At 53.7% G+C, this 19267-nt stretch overlaps 1 protein-coding gene and 1 long non-coding RNA gene across 2 annotated transcripts in view; both read left to right on the top strand.

The window, feature by feature from the left end:
- Positions 1-630, top strand: part of LOC120638214 — a 119159-nt gene extending 118529 nt beyond the window's left edge. Inside the window, exon 4 of the long non-coding RNA XR_005659747.1 lies at positions 180-630. This is a non-coding gene — a long non-coding RNA (uncharacterized LOC120638214). The remainder of the gene's footprint in view (positions 1-179) is intronic.
- A 28-nt stretch (positions 631-658) lies between these two features.
- On the top strand, positions 659-4260 carry ELFN1 (extracellular leucine rich repeat and fibronectin type III domain containing 1; the record flags this gene model as incomplete). The annotated part of the gene is made up of 1 exon (XM_029058410.1): positions 659-4260. A coding segment is annotated over one exon (2430 nt), but the record flags the coding sequence as incomplete, so codon positions are not given.
- Between the last annotated feature and the right edge of the window lie 15007 nt (positions 4261-19267).

Raw genomic sequence — 19267 nt, 5'->3', positions numbered from 1 at the left:
ACTGTCCTCCACCAGAAGCAGTGGTGCTTCCCCCTGCCCGGACACATTCACACAGACACACTCAAACAGCCCACCGGGGCAGAAGGCCAGATGGGTGGGCACACCCCTGGCCGCCGGGCTCCCTTCCACCCCTCCAGAAGGTACACATACACTCACTCTGCCTTCTGTCATCCTTGCAGGAGAAACAGCCGCTGGGAAGCCCGATGGGGGAGGAAGCCCGAGCCAACCCACAAGTGGGCGACGGGAGAAAGATGAGAGGGCGCGGAAAGTGAGAAGGGGAGCCCGCCTCGCCCTCCCAACACCGCTCGTGAGCCTCTGTCCAGCTCTGACCATGGCTGCCGGGACTGACGTGCCTTGAGCCCAGCCGCCGGCCACCAATCGGTGCCCCTCAGGCGGGCCTAGCCGGGCCCTCCATCCCTCCCTCGGACCCCCAGTGCCGCCCTCCCACCCTCTCCCCTACGCAATCCGCCCGTGGCCTGCGAACCATGCCCACGGCGGGAGCGGCTGTGGCCCCCTAGGCCCAAGCGTCCCCACACCAGCAGCTCCCAGACGCACGCGGGGCTTCCCCCGGCCCTCCTCCTCATCCTCCCGTGGCCGGCCGACCGGCCGGGGTTTCCACATGGCGGCGGGGGCAGGGCGGCGGCGGCGGCGTGGGGGTGGGGCGGCGGCGGTGCTGTGCGCCTGCGTGGCGGCCGTGTCCCTGCTGCACGCGGGAGGGCTGGCCCGGGCTGACTGCTGGCTAATCGAAGGCGACAAGGGTTTCGTGTGGCTGGCCATCTGCAGCCAGAACCAGCCGCCCTACGAGTCCATCCCGCAGCAGATCAACAGCACCATCGTGGACCTGAGGCTGAACGACAACAAGATCAAGAGCGTGCAGTACTCCTCGCTCAGCCGCTTCGGGAACCTGACGTACCTCAACCTGACTAAGAACGAGATCTCCTCCGTGGAGGACGGGGCCTTCTCGGCCCAGTTCAACCTGCAGGTCCTGCAGCTGGGCTACAATCGGCTGAGGAACCTGAGCGAGGGGCTGCTCCGGGGCCTGGGCAAGCTCGAGTACCTCTACCTGCAGGCCAACCTCATCGAGACGGTCACCCCCAACGCCTTCTGGGAGTGCCCCAACGTCATGAACGTCGACCTGTCCATGAACCGCATCCAGCGGCTGGACGGGGGCACCTTCGCCGGCCTGAGCCGCCTGTCCGTCTGCGAGCTGTACAGCAACCCCTTCTACTGCTCCTGCGAGCTGCTGGCCTTCCTCCGCTGGCTGGCCGACTTTGCCAACGCCACCCGCGCCTACGACCGCGTGCAGTGCGAGTCCCCGCCCGACTATGCCGGCTACTTCCTGCTGGGCCAGGGCCGGGGTGGCTACCGCAATGCCTTGGGCACGCTGGCCGCCCTGTGCGCCGACGGGGCCCGCCCGGCTGGGGGGCCACGCCGCTTGCCCCCCGCCCGCCCCCCGCCGCCCACGGCCGCCGCCCCGCTCGAGGACGGGCACGCCTGCCCCGAGGACGACTGCTTCTCGGGGGACGGCCCCACGCCGCCCGCCTCCCCGCGCCCGCCCGTCCCGGGACCCGAAGCGCGGCCCCACATCCGGGTCAAGCACCTGACCCACAACTCGGCCACGCTGACAGTCCAGCTGCCCCACCCCTTCGGCAAGATGTACGTGCTGGCTCAGTTCGAGAACGGCTTCTCCTCGGACATCACCAAGCTGCGCAAGGAGCGGGAGGACATCGAGCTGGCCAACCTGGTGGCCCACACCAACTATACCTACTGCGTGGTCTCTCTGGGCCAGCCGCTGCGCTACAACCACACCTGCCTCACTATCTGCCCCAGCCGGCCGCCGCTGCCGCCCGCGCCCTCCCCGGGGCCCGCGCTCGGCTCCGCCACCGCCACCCACTACATCGTGACCGTCCTGGGCTGCCTCCTGGGCATGGTGCTGGTGCTGGGCCTCGTCTACCACTGCCTGCGCCGCCGCCGCCGCCGCCAGGAGCAGCACAAGAAGGCGGCCGCCGCCACTGCCGCCGCTTCCGCCTCCGCCTCCGCCGGCAGCCTCAAGAAGACCATCATTGAGCTCAAGTACGGGCCCGAGCTGGAGGCCCCGGGCGGCCCCTTCCTGCCCCCGGCGGCCGTGGAGGCAGAGCCCTACAAGCTGGGCGAGGCCGGCGGGACCCCCAGGACCAAAGGCAACTACATGGAGGTGCGGACCGGTGACCAGCGCGACCGCGAGCCGGGCCTGGGCCCCGACGCCCAGGGCTCCGTGGCCGAGATCTCCACCATCGCCAAAGAGGTGGACAAGGTCAATCAGATCATCAACAACTGCATCGACGCCCTCAAGTCCGAGGCCACCTCCTTCCAGGGGGTCAAGTCCGGGGCCGTGTGCGCCGCCGAGCCCCAGCTGGTCCTCCTGTCCGAGCAGCCCCCCGGCCAGCGCGGCGCCTTCCTCGCCCCCGCCTACCAGGACAGCTATGCCCACCCCCTGCAGAGGCACCACGGCTCCGAGGGGCCCCCGACGCGGGCCGGCGCTTCCTCCTCGGGTGGGGGTGGCGGCGGCGGTTCCGTCCGCAGCCCCCGCCCGTTCCGCCCTGAGACCTCCACCCACAAATACGCTGACAAGGTGGCGGCGGCGGCCCCCGGCCCCGCCGACGCCATCCTCACCGTGACCCCGGCGGCCGCCGTCCTGCGGGCCGAGGCCGAGCGGATCCGGCAGTTCGGCGAGCACCGGCACTCGTACCCCGGGTCCCACCCGGGGGAGCCGCCGCCCCCGACCCCGCCGCCCCCGCACGACAGCCTGGGGGCCCGCAAGCCCTCCATCCTGGAGCCTCTGACCCGGCCCCGACCCCGGGACCTGGCTTACTCCCCGCTGTCCCCCCAGTACCGCCACCTGAGCTACTCGTCCAGCCCCGAGTACACGTGCCGGCCCTCCCACAGCATCTGGGAGCGCTTCAGACTGAACCGCCGGCGCCACAAAGACGACGATGAGTTCGTGGCGGCCGGACACGCCCTGCGCAAAAAGGTCCAGTTCGCCAAAGACGAGGATCTCCACGACATCCTAGACTACTGGAAGGGCGTGTCGGCCCAGCACAAGTCCTGAATCCCCTCCTTCTCCCCTCTCCCGCGTCCCGCTGCCGGGCCCGGTCCCCTCTCTCCCTCAATCCCACCGCGCCCCGCCCCCGGCTCTCCGTTTCCAAAACTCACGATCCCGCCGGACCAAAAGGAAATGCAAGCTGCGGGAGGTGGCAGCCATTTTTAATCCAGAGACCACCTACTGAAAACAAAACACAAAGTGGCAGCGGCCATCCCCGTCAGCGGGGGGATGTGGGTGGAAAAGATTTACAAAAGAAATATATAACGGTGATCTATATATCTAATATATACAGAGAGTGAGAGGACTCACCCTTACAAATGACGCACCAAATCTGCGCGCGCACACACACACCACACATACACCCACACCCACACACAGAACTTTGGAAAACTGTGGCTTTGGGGAGGGGCAGTAGGGAGTTTTTCAGTTTTCTTTTTTTTTTTTTTAAGAAAAAATTGACTTAAAAGAAGCAAAAACAAAAATAAAGAGCACCAGGGGGAGAGGTTCGGGGTCCGCCACCGGGCCTAATGTTGCATCGCATGATGTCCTAGTCTGTGGTTTTTGTGGATTCTCTGTGTACAGTCTGTCTCCATCTCCTTCTCCTCCATCTTCTTCTCCTCCTCTTCCTCTTCCCTCCTCTTCCAGAATTAACCAAAAAAGGGGAAAACACAACAAAAAAAAATGTGCAGAGAGAGACCAGAAGCAGCAGATTGGGGGTGGGAGCCTTTTGGAGCCTTCCAGGTGGGACTGTGCAGCAACCAGAGACCTGTGCCGGCTGGGAAGGCTCGGCCCGGGCCTCCTGGGGCCGTGGGCCGCGGGGGTGGGTGGACCGGGCGGAGCCGGGGTCTGCTCAAGAGATCGAGGGTGCAGAGCCCGTCACCCAGACCGACCGCCGAGGTGACCGGAAGACTGTAGCCGGGAGGAGTTCCAGGCTCCTCAGGGAAGCCAAGACGGCAGCAGGCTCTCTCCGGGATCCAGGCCTACCTGGGTCCTGCCCGCGCTGCATTGTAAACTGAAGCCGTTCTATTGTACAGAGAAAAGAATTTCTATATTTGCAATGTTTGCTGTAAAATGAAAGAGAAGGAAAAAAGAAAGCCCGACATCTGCTTTAAAAAAAAAAAAAGCTACAAAAAAGGCACCTGTTTGTACCAGGTTTTAATCATGGATTTTAGAAAAAGGATCGGGGTTTGGTTTCTGTTTGTTCTAATTTTTGAATTTAGCTTTTTGCTGAGATCTTCCTGCCTTCCCCCAATCTTTCCCTTCTTCTGGGGAAACGAGTGTGCACACAGCAGGGCAGGCACACATGGGAAGGTGGGAGCACACGGCAGGGCAGGCACACATGGGAAGGTGGGAGCACATGGCAGGGCAGGCGCATACGGTGGGATGGGGACACATGGCGGGTCGGGTGTACGGGGCAGGTGTACGCGATAGAGGGGGAGCATATGGGAAGGTGGGCACATGGGAGGGTGGGTGTACATGGTAGAGCAGTCACACATTGGAGGGCGGGAACATACAGCAGGGCGGGTGTACATGGGAGAGAGTGTGCGTGCATTTGTGGAACAGGTCCTGATAGGTTCTAAAGGCCACAGAAATTTAGCAGGCAGCCCAACTCACTGTTTCTCTGCCGGAAGACACAAGGACCGGCAAAACTAAGGTTTACCAGGGCCTGAGTGGAAGAGGGAGAGCCGGGACTCATACCAAACGAGAAGGGAAAAAGGGTTTTAGTTGACTTCCCTGCCCCATTCACCCACCCACTTCAGTCCCATGTGAGCCACCACCCCCTACACCTACCCCCACCGATGAGCCCATCCAAGGATCAGGGACCTTCCCGGCCTGGGGGGCAAGGAACTCTGGCTGCACAAGTTTGTCCCTGGGAAGGGCAAAGGGGGTGGGGCTGAGGCTGGAGGGCCGGCCTGAGGGAAAAGGGATTTGGGGGTGAGCACGACTAGACTGTTGGGGGGTCACTACTAGGGGGCAGGGCCAGAGTCATCCCAGGAAGCCTCCCACCCAGCCTGCTGCAAGCTCTTCACCCAGTAATGGTGGTCCAAGGAGCTGCTCTAGCCTCTGGGGCCTCTCTGAAACCTAAGTGCAAAACTTGTATAATGTCATTCACTCATTCATTCAATCATAGTTATTAAGCGCTTACTATGTGCGAAGCACTGTAGTAAGCGCTTGGAATGTACAATTCGGCAACAGATAGAGACAATCCCTGCCCAACAACGGGCTCACAGTCTAAAGGGGGAGACAGACAACAAAACAAGTAGTCAGGCATCAATACCATCAAGATAAATATAATCATAGATATAGTCACATCATTAATAAAATAGAGAAATAATAGATACAAATATACACAAGTGCTTTGGGGAGGGGAAGGGGGTTGAGCAGAGGGAGGGAGTAGGGGGAATGGGGAGGGGAGGAGGGGCAGAGGGAAAAGGAGGGCTCAGTTTGGGAAGGCCTGCTAGAGGAGGTGAGCTCTCAGTAGGGCTTTGAAGAGGGGAAGAGAGTTAGTTTGGCAGATATGAGGAGGGAGGGCATTCCAGGTCAGTGGTAGGATGTAGGCCAGGGGTCCACGGCGGGACAGGCAAGAATGAGGCACCGTGAGGAGGTTAGCAGCAGAGGAGTGGGATGTACAGGGTGGGCTGTAGAAGGAGAGAAGGGAGGTGAGGTAGGAGGGGGCCTTGAAGAGCTCTGAAGCCAAGAGTGAGGAGTTTTTGTTTCATGCAAACATTGATAGGCAACAACTGGAGGTTTCTGAAGAGGGGAGTGACATGCCTAGAATGCTTCTGTAGAAAGATAATCCGGGCAGTGGAATGAAGTATAGACTGGAGCGGGGAAAGACAGGAGGATGGGAGATCAGAGAGGAGGCTGATGCAATAATCCAATCGGGATATTATAAGATATTATGTCCTAACACTTGAAAGGGCCATCCCGCCACCGGGCAGATCCATGCACAAAGAACACCCCAATACATGTCCGTCTTTCTCAAAAAATGCTTCTCGAGTGGAGGAGATTCCACACCTTTCACTGTACGCAACATTCAGGGCCTCACCAAGTTTCCAGTCAGCAGGTAATGGAGTCCAACTCCTCAGTGATACCTGCTGAGTGGCCTGCTCTGACAACAGTGACCAGGGGAGATGGACAAAGTGCACTCTTCCCGAGGTCCCTTCCAATCCTAGGATGCCCATGGTTGGCTGCTAGAGTTTGCCTAGAACAGGCCCAGGATTTCCAGTTCCAGGGCAGATAGGGAATGGTGGGGGCAGGTGGGAGGGAGGGAGGTGGGTATAGTAATAGACCCCCAGATCCTACCACTGACCACTCAGCAGGGCCCTTCTCCAATTAGCTGTTGTGGGAAATAAGGGAAACGGTCAGAGGATAGATAGGCCCTTGGAGCCTCTGAGTTTATGTGCCTTCTAGGATGGTCACCAGAAGGCACAGGCCCTGACAGTGGGTTGGAGTAGAGAGAGGAGTCAGATGATCAGGAGTGATACCACTCACCGCCAGATGGTAGGAGGGCAGACCAAAGCAATTGCCATCAGAGAGGAAGACCCCCACAGAGGCCTATTTGGCTCCTCCTTAAGGCTTCAGAGCTGAGCCAAAGGGCCTTACACCACTAGCTGCTTTCTCCTTTTTTCCCCCCTTTTCACTGGTATTTTTTAAAAGCTAACTCTGTATCAGGCACTGTACTAAGTACAAACTTATCAGGTTGGACACAGTCCCTGTCCCACACGGGGCTCACAGTATTAATTCCCATTTTACAGATGAGGTAACAGGCCCAGAGAAGTGAAGTGACTTGCTCAAATTCACACAACAGAGAAGCGGCAGAGCTGGGATTAGAGCCCAGGTCCTTCTGACTCCCAGGACTCTGTTCTAACCACTAGACAGACTGCTACTGCTGACTCTGGATAGTGCCTGGCTGTCTCCTCAGCCCTCCTCTCCAGATCCCTCCTCTCCAGCAGGGCTGGGGCGCCAGCATCTGCTGACTCGGTGGGAGCATGGGCAGGCCGCCATCATGAGGGCCCCAGAGGCCCAGGGGCTCGGAAGCATCAGCGGGGGCCATCAGCTCCAGAAGGATTCTTAGTTGGTCCTTAAAACACTGAGAATCCTGATTCCTAAGAAACACTTCTCAGTTCCCTTTTTCCCTCACTTGCTCCACAGGCAATGGATTTACAACACACTAGAGAAACTTCGCTCACATAGAGAAGCAGTGTGGCTCAGTGGAAAGAGCGTCATGAGTTCAAATCCTGACTTTGCCACTTAGCTGTGTGACTGTGGGCAAATCACTAAACTTCTCTGTGCTTCAGTTCCCTCATCTGTAAAATGGGGATTAAGACTGTGAGCCTCACGTGGGACAACCTAATTACCCTGTATCTCCCCTCACGCTTAGAACAGTGCTCTGCACATAGTAAGCGCTTAACAAATACCAACATTATTATTATTATAGATGGCCCATCCTGGCCTTGTAATCTCCTCCATAAGAACAATATTAATACTTTTTGATAAAAACAATAATCATATTTGCTAAGCGATTACTCTGTGCCAAGCACTGTACTAAGTGCTAAGTAGATACCAGATAATCAGGTTGGATACAGACCCTCTCCCACTTGGGGCTCACATTCTAAGGAAGGAGACTAGGTAGCCCATTTTACAGATGAACACAGAGAAATGACTTCCCCAAGGTCACATAGAAGGCAAGTGGCTGAAGTGGGACTAGAACCCAGGTCTTCTGAGTCCCAGGCCTGGGCTCTTTCCTGTAGACCACAGTACTTCTCCAATGCTTTCCCTAACACCCCTTCACTGGTTCCTCTTCTCCCCCGCTCCCTCTGTGACAACAGTAGCCTGGGTCCCTCGTCCGTTCCTCCTCTAGGAGGGATGAACAATTAGCAGCTTTCTCTTGAACCAGGCTGAGGCAGCCCCAGAAGGAGACAACATTAGCTGCTTAACATGAGCTGGATGGGACGAATAGGGTAGACAGGAGAAATGCTTCCAAGAGTCGATTAGGCGAACATCAAACAGTGGGGGACAACCAGCAAAATCAGATCCCAGCAATTGCGGGGGGCGGGGATAGGGTGTGTGTGTGTGTATGTTTGTGCGTGCGTATGGTGGGGGGTGGTCCCAGAACAGAGATTTCCTGACCATTCTGACACTAAGAGGGAGGAAAAGAGTGTGCCCCAGGCTCAGTGGGCTGCTCATACATCAGGGCATCAAGGGCCAACCTGGACCCCGTGAGCCATGTGTTGGATCTCGGTTTCAATCAGCTGCGGGCCCCTCTTCCAGCCGCAATAGCACCGACAAACTCAAAGGACAGCTAACGGTGCACGTGGACCAGAGGAAACTGTGTGAGAACGGGAACGAAGCCAAAGGGCGAGGGACCAACTGGGGTTGGGACGCGGAGGCATTCTCCACCAAAGCCGACTTTCTGAAACCAGCAGAAGGGATAGGTCAGAGAGATGGTACCAAGAGGAGGACAGGTTCAGCAAGCAGTTGTTTCCTCAAAATCAGGGGAGAAAGCATGGCCAATTTGCTGGCCAAGGTAGATCACAGGGTCCCATGAAGGACAGCGGGACTCCAACTCAACAACAGTAACAACAACAACAATCATAAGTATTTAACTACCCACTATGTGCCAAGAACTGTACTAAGTGCTGGGATAGATACAAGGTGATGGGGTTGGATTCAGTCTCTGGTGCACATGGGGCTCACAGTCTAAGGAGGAGGGAGAGCAGGTTTTTAAATCCCCATTTTACAGATGAGGGAACTGAGACAGAAAAGTTAGGCATCTTGCCTAAAGTCACACAGCAGATGGATCAGGGAGCCATCATTAGAAACTGGGTCCTCTGATTCCCAGGCCTGTGTTCTTTCCACTAAGCCATGCTACTCTTCTAGCATCTTGAGAGAGATAGAGAGAGTGGTACGATCCTCGTGCACATCCATCAAGGACTTCCTCCCTCTTCCCAACACAAACAGCCCTAAGGGGAGGGTTTCCTGCCCTTCTCCAGTTCCTCCAGCCAGCCAGCCTGCCAGCCAACTACCTGAGTCTTTAAACCCTCTGGTACCTCTGGAGAGGCTGCACCCGTGGACTTTCTGGAGAGGCTGGTTGCAGGGTAGAGAGAGACACCATCTTTCCCAACTCATTATCACCCCATTTCTGCTACCTTCAGCCTGGAGGCACTCACACCACAGGCAGCAGCCTCCAATGAGAATCTCACAGGGAATTTCTCTCAAATCAGCCTGGGAAGGTGAGGGAGGCAGGAGAGGATCCTTGGGAGATTAGGGCTAGGAGGGAGGGAGCAAAGGATGAAGGGAGAAAAGTCCCAGATCCCTGTGTCCCAGCCCTGCCCAGCCCAGACAATCAGGAATTCCATGGATGAAAATTTCCTAAGCGGGTGCCCGGATCCCAGCCCTGCTCCCCAGAAAGACTGCCAGATTTGAGATCACCCCAAGTGAAGCTCGGGAGAGAAACTTGCTAGCTCCGCTCTACAGTCTTGTGAGATTTTTGCTGCTTCTGACTGCGTGCCTTCTGGAAGGAAGCTGGGGGCAGAGGCTCCTCCAGGGCAAAGAGGTCCAGGTCTCTAGCTTTCCAACTGCTGCCTCCAAACTGAACTCCATTGTCCCAGTGGGAAGCAGATGGAGTTCTCCAAATCACTTTCCCTAACAACACAGACCAGCTTCCTGAGACTCCCCACCACCCATAATGTCCCAAGCTGCAAGTGGGGGAGGGAGGGGAAGGAGCAGAGCAACACCTCTCCATCCTGTCACCCTCCCCGATCAAACCTGCCCAGCCTGGGCCCCACCAGCCAGCAGGATGCAGGGGGAGAGAATGCTGGTCTCGGCAGCAGCCTAGGCCGGGGTGGCTCGGCCTGCCGGGAAGGCAAATCAATGAGGATGATTGAAGAGAACCCTCTCTGTGCGCTGCTATTTTTAGATGCAGCTACCCAAGTTGGAGTTTGGAAACTCAGAGTTGGAATTCATTTCCATCTCTGAGCACTCATCAGAGTGAGGAATGACAATGCAGAGAAACAAAGCCAGCACGTCTTTGGGGAGCACTGCCTCGCTGGGCAGCAGGCCCTAAGACATCCCTTCCTCTGCCCTGAGTAAAAGGGCAGCAGGGGACTAGAGAGAGTGAGAGAAAGAGAGAAAGAGAGAGAGAGCTCTCTGGCCCTGCTCAGATGGACTCAGCTCCCTTTTCCTGGAAGGTGCCAGGGCCCGTCTTCCTGCCACCCAAGGAACGGCTGAGGGACCTTTCATCTATATGACACTGGAGTTGAACCAGTTGAGCCAGTAGCCCGAAGGAAGCTCTTGTTAGAAAAGGCCAAACAGGAGGTGGCGAAAAGCAGAAACGAGCATACAGCACACACACGTGCACTCACAAAGCTCTGCCCTTTCAGGGGGCAGCTGGGAAAGACGCTGGCCGGAACATTGCCCAGAAGAGACCAGGCTGAGGCATCAGGCGTCTTCCCAGGCTGGACCAGCCGATGAATCATTGCGGGACTTATGCAGGATTCATTTAGGTTTACTTATTGGAACCATTTAGAGTTTATTAAAAATGTTATTGAAACAGTCTTCAGAGAAGCATTTGCCAGAAAAGCCCGAACCAGAGGAGAGTAGCCGGGTGCAGCTATCTAATCAAGCTTTAAATCAATGACCAGCCAGGGCCCTGCTACTCTCCAGCTGGATGGGGGCGAGTTACGGTGGGGGGGTGGGGGAGGAGGAAGAAAAGAGAGAAGGCAGCAGTGGCTGCCAGTTGGTTTTTCCTCTGCTCACAGTAGGTGCTCAATGTGACTGTGGGCAAGTCACTTAACTTCTCTGTGCCTCAGTTACCTCATCTATAAAATGGGGATTAACTGTGAGCCTCACGTGGGACAACCTGATTACCCTGTATTTACCTCAGCGCTTAGAACAGTGCTCTGCACATAGTAAGCGCTTAACAAATACCAACATTATTATTATTAATAAACACGATGGTTTGATTGAACTCCAGCTTCTTTTCCCTCCCTCTTGGACAGACCTCTCTCTGACCAGTCTTCCAAGCCTGGAAGCAACCCCTGCCTCTAATCCCTTTTCCCTTCGTCCATCTTTGGGGGAGGAAGAGTGTCCAGTGACCGAGTTTCCCACGGCCTAACTGTGGCATTGGCGGTTTGGTCCCCAGTGCCTGACTGCTTTTAGGAAACATGCATTTTGAGTCAAATCCTAGTGAAGAGATTAAGGATGGGAATTGGGAGGGGGAGAAGGGGGGGAGGAGTGCGGACACATGGGGATGATATGATCAGCTGTTATTTACCGCTGCCCTGGAACAACTCCTAGATTCAAAGAGGGCGCAGTCCTTAGCCCCGACTGTCCCGCCTGGCTCCACAGGCCCTGCCGTGAAGGTGATCTCCTGCCTTCATCGGAAGAGGCCTGGACAGAGGGAGTGTGCCTGGGTCAGGACATCGGCTCCAGGGACCCCGAGTTCTGGTCTGGGCTTGGCCTCCAATGAGGCCCATATGTGAAGAGGAACTGCAACAATCCCCCATACCTTGCGAGAGTCACCGTGCGGCTGGATAAGGCTTGGCTAGGCACCCAACTGAGGTGCTAATCCATTGCATGATGCCATATCAGGCCTGCCCACTGGGCAGGGAGAACCATCATCCTGAGGCCTCCAGACATTAGGGGTGACACTGAGACCTGTAGGATGTATGACGACTCTTCAATCACAGAGGATGTTGATCCTTCACAGTCCCAGGGTCTGCGGCCTACCCACGCAACCCCCTTCCCCCGACCTTGTCAGTGCTACCTCACAGAGGTTACGAAGTGTGGTCCACGGGGCATTTGTGGGGTCTCTGTGGCTGTTCTCTCTGTCAAACCAGAGTCTGCCTCCCCACTGCAGGCAGGAGAGAAATGTGGCTTGGCAAGGCCCTGGAATGGAGGGGCAAGCTAAGACCGCAAGGGTCAGGCGTTCTAACCTCTTCAACGTTCTGAATCACGTGGCCAGTTCTCTGTGCCTCCATCTTTCCGGGAATAACTATAACTCAATATACAAAAGTCTCTGACAAAACGATAACAATGAAGGGCTGGCTAATAATGCAAACCGAAGCAACGCCTTCCAGCCGTCAGAGCCCCAACTGCTCCGGAAGGAGGAATCCATTGTTCTTGGTCTACGTGGCCTGAATACCAGAACGAATCAGCTTGTCTGCCCATAGCAGGGAGGGGCAAAGGCAATAGGAGCCTCAGACGGGGCTGCCCAATGAGGTGGGGGAGGGAGGAGGACAGGCTGGAGAGCCTCCTTGGGTGGAGAGAGAAGGCTCCCTGGAAGCTGAGACTTGGGGGCGACAGGAAAAGGCGGCTGCCGGACCAGGCCTGTGGCTCTGGCCTTGGCCACGTCCCCATTGATGGATGAGCCCGTGGCTCTGAGCCAGCCTAGGAGCTGAGCCATTTTCTCTCCCGCCTTGGCCTAAACCACAGCCAGATGTTCCAGGAAGGTTCTCAAAACACACTCGAAATTTGATTCTCTTGTTTCTCTGATTTACCTGATGAGGTTGAAGAGAGTGTGGTCTAGCTGAGATAGCAAAGGAGGCCTGGAAGGCATGGGTATTCTGACTGGGCCTGGACTACCTGATACGAATTGAGATGGGCGGCAGGGATGGGTCCTCATGGGCTGCTGTTGGGAATAGGTTTCCAGTTGATCAGATGGCAGAGATCAGCATGGAGGGGAGTTCTCTGAGACCACCAAACCAAGGAAATGCTTTCCCACCTGCAGGCTCACTACTGGCCCCACCCAATGGCTTTGTGGCAAGAACACGAGCTTGGGAGTTAGAGGTTCTAATCTCACCTCCTCCACTTGTCTGCTGTGTGACCTTGGGCAAGCCACTTAACTTCTCTGTGCCTCAGTTTCCTCACTTATAAAATGGGAATGAAGACTGTAAGGCCCACTTGGGACAACATGATTACCTTGTATCTACCCCAGTGCTTAGAACAGTTCTTGGCACATAGTAAGCACTTAACAAATATCATAATTACTATTTCCTCCCTGTTCCTGCTATGATTAACCCCAGGCTCTACCAAACATGTTTTTGTGAGACTGTATGGGGAAGTGCTACTCCAAACAGTCCCACCAAAATCAAGCACACAGGGAACATAGAGAGAGAGGGAGAAAATGAGAAAGAAGGAAAGAAGGAAAGAAAGAAAGAAAAAGAAAGAAAAAGAAAAAGAAAGAAAGAAAAAAGTGAATTCCATTTAGTTTCTGGCCTGTTACCCCATTATCATTTGGTCCTCTTCCTTATTTCTATTAGGCCCTGGACCCACAGGCTGGTACTTATTTTCACCCTGGATGACAAAGACTGACCATCCTGCTGAAAAACTTAAAAGTCAAGGCCAAAAACATCCCTTAACCTCTCCAGCTTTTCTGCTCCTATCTCCCTCTCCGGACTGTCGCTCCCTCCAGCTCCAGTTTCTCTACCTTTTTGAAGACTGAAAAATGGGAACCACTGGTTCTGAGGACTGCTTCCCTGCTCTTCTGTTTTCCCACCAGCCTTCAACTCTGTCTCCACTCCCTTCTCCTCCCTCAAATCTCCAGGGAGGGATAAAAAAAGGCCACCATCCACTGACATTCTGCAAGTGGAGAAGGGAAGAGATTAGATCACCTGAGCAACCAGTACTACCTCTGAAACCTCTGTTACTGTAACCCTTTAACCCATGTTTGCCACATCAGAGCAGAACGTCAGTTTCCAAAGAACGGAACAATCCTAAGGTGGCAGCCTGGTCTAGTGGAATGAGCCCGGGACTGGGAATCAGCAAATTTGGGTCCTAATCCCAGCGCTGCAATTGACCTGTTGTCTGAACTCAGGCAAGTGACTGAACCTCTCTAAGTCTCAGTCTCCTTAACAGCAAAATGGGGATAAAGGTCTCTGCCCTCCTGGGTAGTCCCAGGTGGGAAAGGGCTGCATCTCATCTGATCACCTTATTTCTGTTCTAGTGCTCAGCAGTGTTTATCACTCAGAAAATGCATAATAAAGGTCACACCCGCAGGCACAATTCTATGGACACAACTAAAGTTGGTCTTCCTAAAATCCTTTACACTACCCCCATTTTAAAGATGGGGAAAACTGGGGCTTAGAAAGGCCAAGTTCCCCCAACACACGATTGATGGTCCAATATGGAACACTTGGGTCCCAAAGCCTCACTACCCACAGCCCTACACTCCAAATCCACACAATATAGTCAACAACCATTCTGGAATTAAAGATGGGCAAGGCCCAGTCTCCTTTCAGGCTCCAATCTGGCCCAATGCTGGGGTCAGGCTAAGATTTTGGGTATATAGTGTGGCAATTAACTAGCTCCTCAACTTCTTATATGTGAGCCCTTTCACAAGTAGGCTAGGATGGACAGCAATGATCAAATCCTGAAAATTGAACACAGACAAAAATGCAGAAAGGGAGCACCACAAACTGGAGGAAGCTGGGGGGTGTAACCTGTAGTATCTTGAAAACACACTCCACACTACCCCAAACCACCTATTGAACAATGAAAGACTTAGTAGATTTCTTTTAGAGGTAGATACCAAAGGAAAAAACATATAAGACATAGAAGAGTCCAAGCAATAGGGTAAGACACCACAGGTGCTGTGGGGAGTTGGAAGGTTTTATTTGGGAAGACTTCTTGGAGGTGAGTGCTTAGTAGAGCTGAGAAGAGAAACTGCTGGGTGTCTCTAACTGCAGTGAGGACTCCAGCCCAGCTGTGGTCTTCTTGCCTGGTTCCAGAGCCACTGACATTTACCTTTTGTTTCTTGCTTTTATTTTCCCACACTTGCACGAGCTCACTCTCTCTCTCCCTCCCTCCCTCCCTCCCTCCCTCTCACCCACCCACCCAAAGTGCAGGTGGGAAGGGTGGCAAAGGCAAGGTAGGGTGAGGAAGCCTGTCTTTGAGAGTCTCGGTTCCCTCAGGCATGATAGGGACAGCTGGAGTGTGGACTGGTCTGCCCTCAGCCTGGTCCAAGCAGGCCCAGGAGCAGAGGTCGCTCGGTTGTCGGTTTTTCCCGGGAGCATGTCAGGGGCCAGCGGAAAGGAATGAAGTGAAACAACAGGGATGGGACTTCTTTCTCCCCTGCCTGGGCCAGCTGGGCCCCATAAGTGTACCTGAGTGGGGAACCACCATGACAGAAAAACTTCCTCCCGGGAAGATCCTATTGGGATGGGTCTGGGAGGCGGGGCTGGGGCCCCTCTCCTCTGGCTGTCTGTCCCCTCTGCCAGCTGCAGCCCCTCCATGTTCTCAGCAAATGAACGGACTCCACACACCTCAAATTAACATCCTTTTAAGATACCCCCCCCGCCCGCCAAGCAGCAGGAAGAAAGCAAAACATTTCCCTATAGCCTCTGAATATCTCAATTACTGGTCCTGTTGCCTCTCTAGGGTGACACCTAATCCACTGAAAAAGTTGGTTTAGACACCTGGTCATCTGTAATTGAGTTAGAATGAGAAGCGTGAACAAGGCAAAACAATATCCTTACTTCAAATATAGATAGAATGGGAAAGAATGTCCTGGCATCATTTAGTTCTTTCCCTTCTCTGATTTGCTGGGTGTCTGTGGGCAAGTCACAACCTCTCTGAGCTTCATTTTCTCATATCAGACCACTACAGTTCTCCACAGATAGACAGCAATTTCCATTTCTCTTCCCGGTGAGAAAGCAGACCAAGTTCAGGATTGCGGCAGAATGAAACTGACTTTTCCTGGCTCTCATTTTCATTTTTCAAATCCCATTTATGCTCCAGTTTAGCCACCTTGAGGTTGTACCTGCACCAGAGGGTTGAACTGGGTTCCAAAGGAAGAGCTTTACCCTCTGTTTTCCCAGGGAGCTCCAAAGTCCACCTTGAAGCTCTGGGGTCCAAAAGAGCTCATCGATGAATGGAGCACAGATTCCAATCAATCAACTGTATTTACTGCTTACTGTATGCAGATCACTGTACTGAACGTTAGGGAGAGTACAACATAACAGAATGGGTAAATACGTTGCCTGCTCACAATGAACTTACAGTCTAGTCCATCTGTGACATCGGAAAGGAGCAGTCAGATTTACAACAATTATAGCAGGCCTGACCTCGACTCCTTCAGAGGGACCCTCCCCCGTTCATAGTTCGTTCTATGTATATTGTGCATTCATCTTTCCATCCCATGTAAGAGATCCTAGTAAACAGCCCCGACTACCGGGCATTATACACTCTTTGTATATTGGGCATTCGTCCCTCTTCCTCTTGCCAACTCCAGTGATGTAATATCCCTGCAGGGCTGGCCACAAGTCCAGGTTTGGCTGAGGCAGAGCTGGGTTTTGTTGGGGCTCCACATTTTCCCCTGGCTGGAGAAAGTTCCCTCACAGGTCATGGGATTAGAGCAGACTCTTGTTGGGGGGATTCGTTCAGTTTGTGAGTACCTGGCCCCCTGAACTGGTTAGAGTACTGGGTTGAAGGGGTGGGGAAGGGGGGGAAGGGGGAGGCAGCATCAATTTGGGGCTTAGGGGACCCTAAGGGAGAGCCCTGAATGGCTTGAGGGAGTCCATGCCTCGGCTCTCCTCCATCTTCAGTATCAGAATTTGTGCTCCTGTGAAAGTCCTGTCCTCTGGGAGCCTGGGAGTCAGATGACCTGAGTTCTAATCTTGCCTCTACCACTTGCCTGTTGGGTTACCTTGTGCAACTCACCTACCTTTTCATTTCTTCAGTTTTCTCATTTGATAATGAAGAATGCCTTCCCCCCCACCCCCATTTATACTGTGAACCCCATGAGGGGCTGAGACTCTGATCTGACTGTATTGTAAACTCCAGCACTTAGCACAGTGCTTGTCATGTCTAAAACCAAACTCCTTATCCTCCTACCCATACCCTGTCCTTCCCTACCCTTTCCCATTACAGTAGACAACATCACCATTCTCCCTTTCACCACAAGCCCGTAATCTTGGCACTGTCCTCGACTCATCTCTCTTGTCAATCCACATATTCAAGTCAGTCACCAAATCCTGTTGATTCTACCTTCTCAGCATCTCAAGAATCTGCCACCTTCTCTCCACATAACTACCACACTGATCCAAATACTTATCATATCTCACCTTGACTACTGCATCAACCACCTCGCTGACTTCCCTGTTTTCTGTCTCTCCCCGCTCCAGTCCATACTCTACTCTGCTGCAGAGATCATTTTTCTAAATAACCACTAAGTCCATGTCTCCAGCTTCTCCTCAGAAACATCCAATGGTTTCCCATCCATCTCCACATCAAACAGAAACTCCTTAACATTGGCTTTAAGGCACTCAATCTGCTTTCTCCAACCTACCTGACTTTGCTAACCTCCTCCTACAACCCAGGCTGCACACTTCTCTTGTACTACCAACCTTCTCACAGTACCTCAGTCTCATCACTTGTCACTGTCCCTTTGCCCATGTCCTCCAGCTTTCAACTCCCTCACCCTTTATATCTGACAGATCACCACTCTTCCCACCTTCAAAGCCCTATTAAAATTACATCTCCTCCAAGAGGCCTTCCCTAATTAAGCCTTCACTTCCCTGTCTTACCTTTCCCTTCTGCATCAACTATGCACTTGGGTCTGTTCCACTTAAGCACTTTGATATTCACCCCTTTGCCCCAGTCCCACAACACTGAAGTACACATCCGGCTATAATGTATTTTAATATCTACCTCCCCTGCTAGACTGTAAGTTCCTTGTGGGAAGGGATCATCTTTTGCATTGATTCATTCATTCATTCACTCAATCTTATTAATTGAGTACTTACTATGTGCAGAGAACTGTACTAAGTGCTTGGGAAAGTACAATACACCAATAGTGACATTCCCTGCCTACAAGAAACTTATAGTCTAGATGGGGAGACAGACACAATACAAATAAAATTACAAATATGTACATAAGTGCTGTGGGGCTGTGAGGTGGGGAGAGGAAAGGGAGCAAGTCAGGGTGATATAGAAGGGAGTGGGATATAAGGAAAAGTGGGGTTTAGTCTGGGAAGGCCTCTTGGAGATGTGTCTTCAATAGGCCTTTGAAGGGGGATGTTGGTGAGGATAGAGGGTATTGTTTTTCCTAAGTGCATCCATAGTTCAGTACTCTGCACTCAGTGCTCAATAAGTATCATTACATGATTGATTGGCATGTGGTAAGCACTTAAATATCACTATTAGTAGTAGTAGTTTCTTAAAAGTATAGTTGCTCAGCCTCAGCATGACTGGGACATGGCCCACTCTCCCTCTGGGAATGGACCAATGCCAAGAAGGTCCCTGAGGGGACGTTTCAGAGGAGGGGAGGGAGGGCAGGGGAAGAAGAATCTGAGCTGGCAATGGGCCATCTGGCTTCCCCAAAGCTGCTGTCTGAGGAGCTGGGCGTTTCAAGGGCCCGGCCCTCATCGTCCTTTTTGGTTGTCCCTCCTCTTGGCCCCTCGTCATAGGGGGTAGGCGTTTGCCTGGTAGAGACCATGAACATGATGACTGCTCTTTTTACACGGAGATAGGTAAAACCACAGCTCCCCCTGGCCTCGCCTGAGTCACAGGGGGCCATTCACTCCCAAGGTTGGGCAGGCCTGCCCAGAACACAAGGGGTTAAACTGCTCTTCCTATGCAAATTAGATTTAATTAATCCTTTTCATCAGTTGCAAATATACCTTCTGAACCCTATTAAAAACATGAATATGCAAATTCAGACCTTTTTTAATTCTCATTTTCAAGGACTTGGAGTCGGGCTTGATTATTCGAATCCAGTTAACAGCCCGCAAACCTGGTGCAAAATTTAATTTCCATTTCAAGTTTCAAAAAAAAAAAAGGCAAGCAGGGCTGTTGGTAATTAAGCTAATTACAGCGTTACACTAAAGAGGCTACAAACAGAGAGGACAAGATCATTCATTAAATGGAACATGGGGTCCAGGGTGGGGGCGCGGGCCTGAGAGTCAGGCCAGCCATTAACTGGCCCGCTTGCACTGTTGGACTCCCTTCTCCCTGGAAGGTTCTGGGCCTCCCCGCTCCCTGTGGAAGATTCTGGGCTGGAACTCTCTCCCAAAGGGTCCAGGAGTTCCAGGCTGGAAAGTGGTACTGGGCTGCTGGTATCTGGGGTGTTTTGGGGAGTCTTGAGATGAGGGATAGAGTGGGGTGGCTTTAATAAAGGCCTGAAGAGAGGAGTGCTACTAGTTCAAAAACCAATACTATTAAATATCAGGCCCTAAGAAGTCG

This window comes from Ornithorhynchus anatinus, chromosome 2 (assembly GCF_004115215.2).
Source record: "Ornithorhynchus anatinus isolate Pmale09 chromosome 2, mOrnAna1.pri.v4, whole genome shotgun sequence".
Taxonomy (NCBI): Eukaryota; Metazoa; Chordata; class Mammalia; order Monotremata; family Ornithorhynchidae; genus Ornithorhynchus; species Ornithorhynchus anatinus.
Note: the sequence above shows the minus strand (reverse complement) of the source record. Positions and strands in the feature narration are given on the sequence as shown.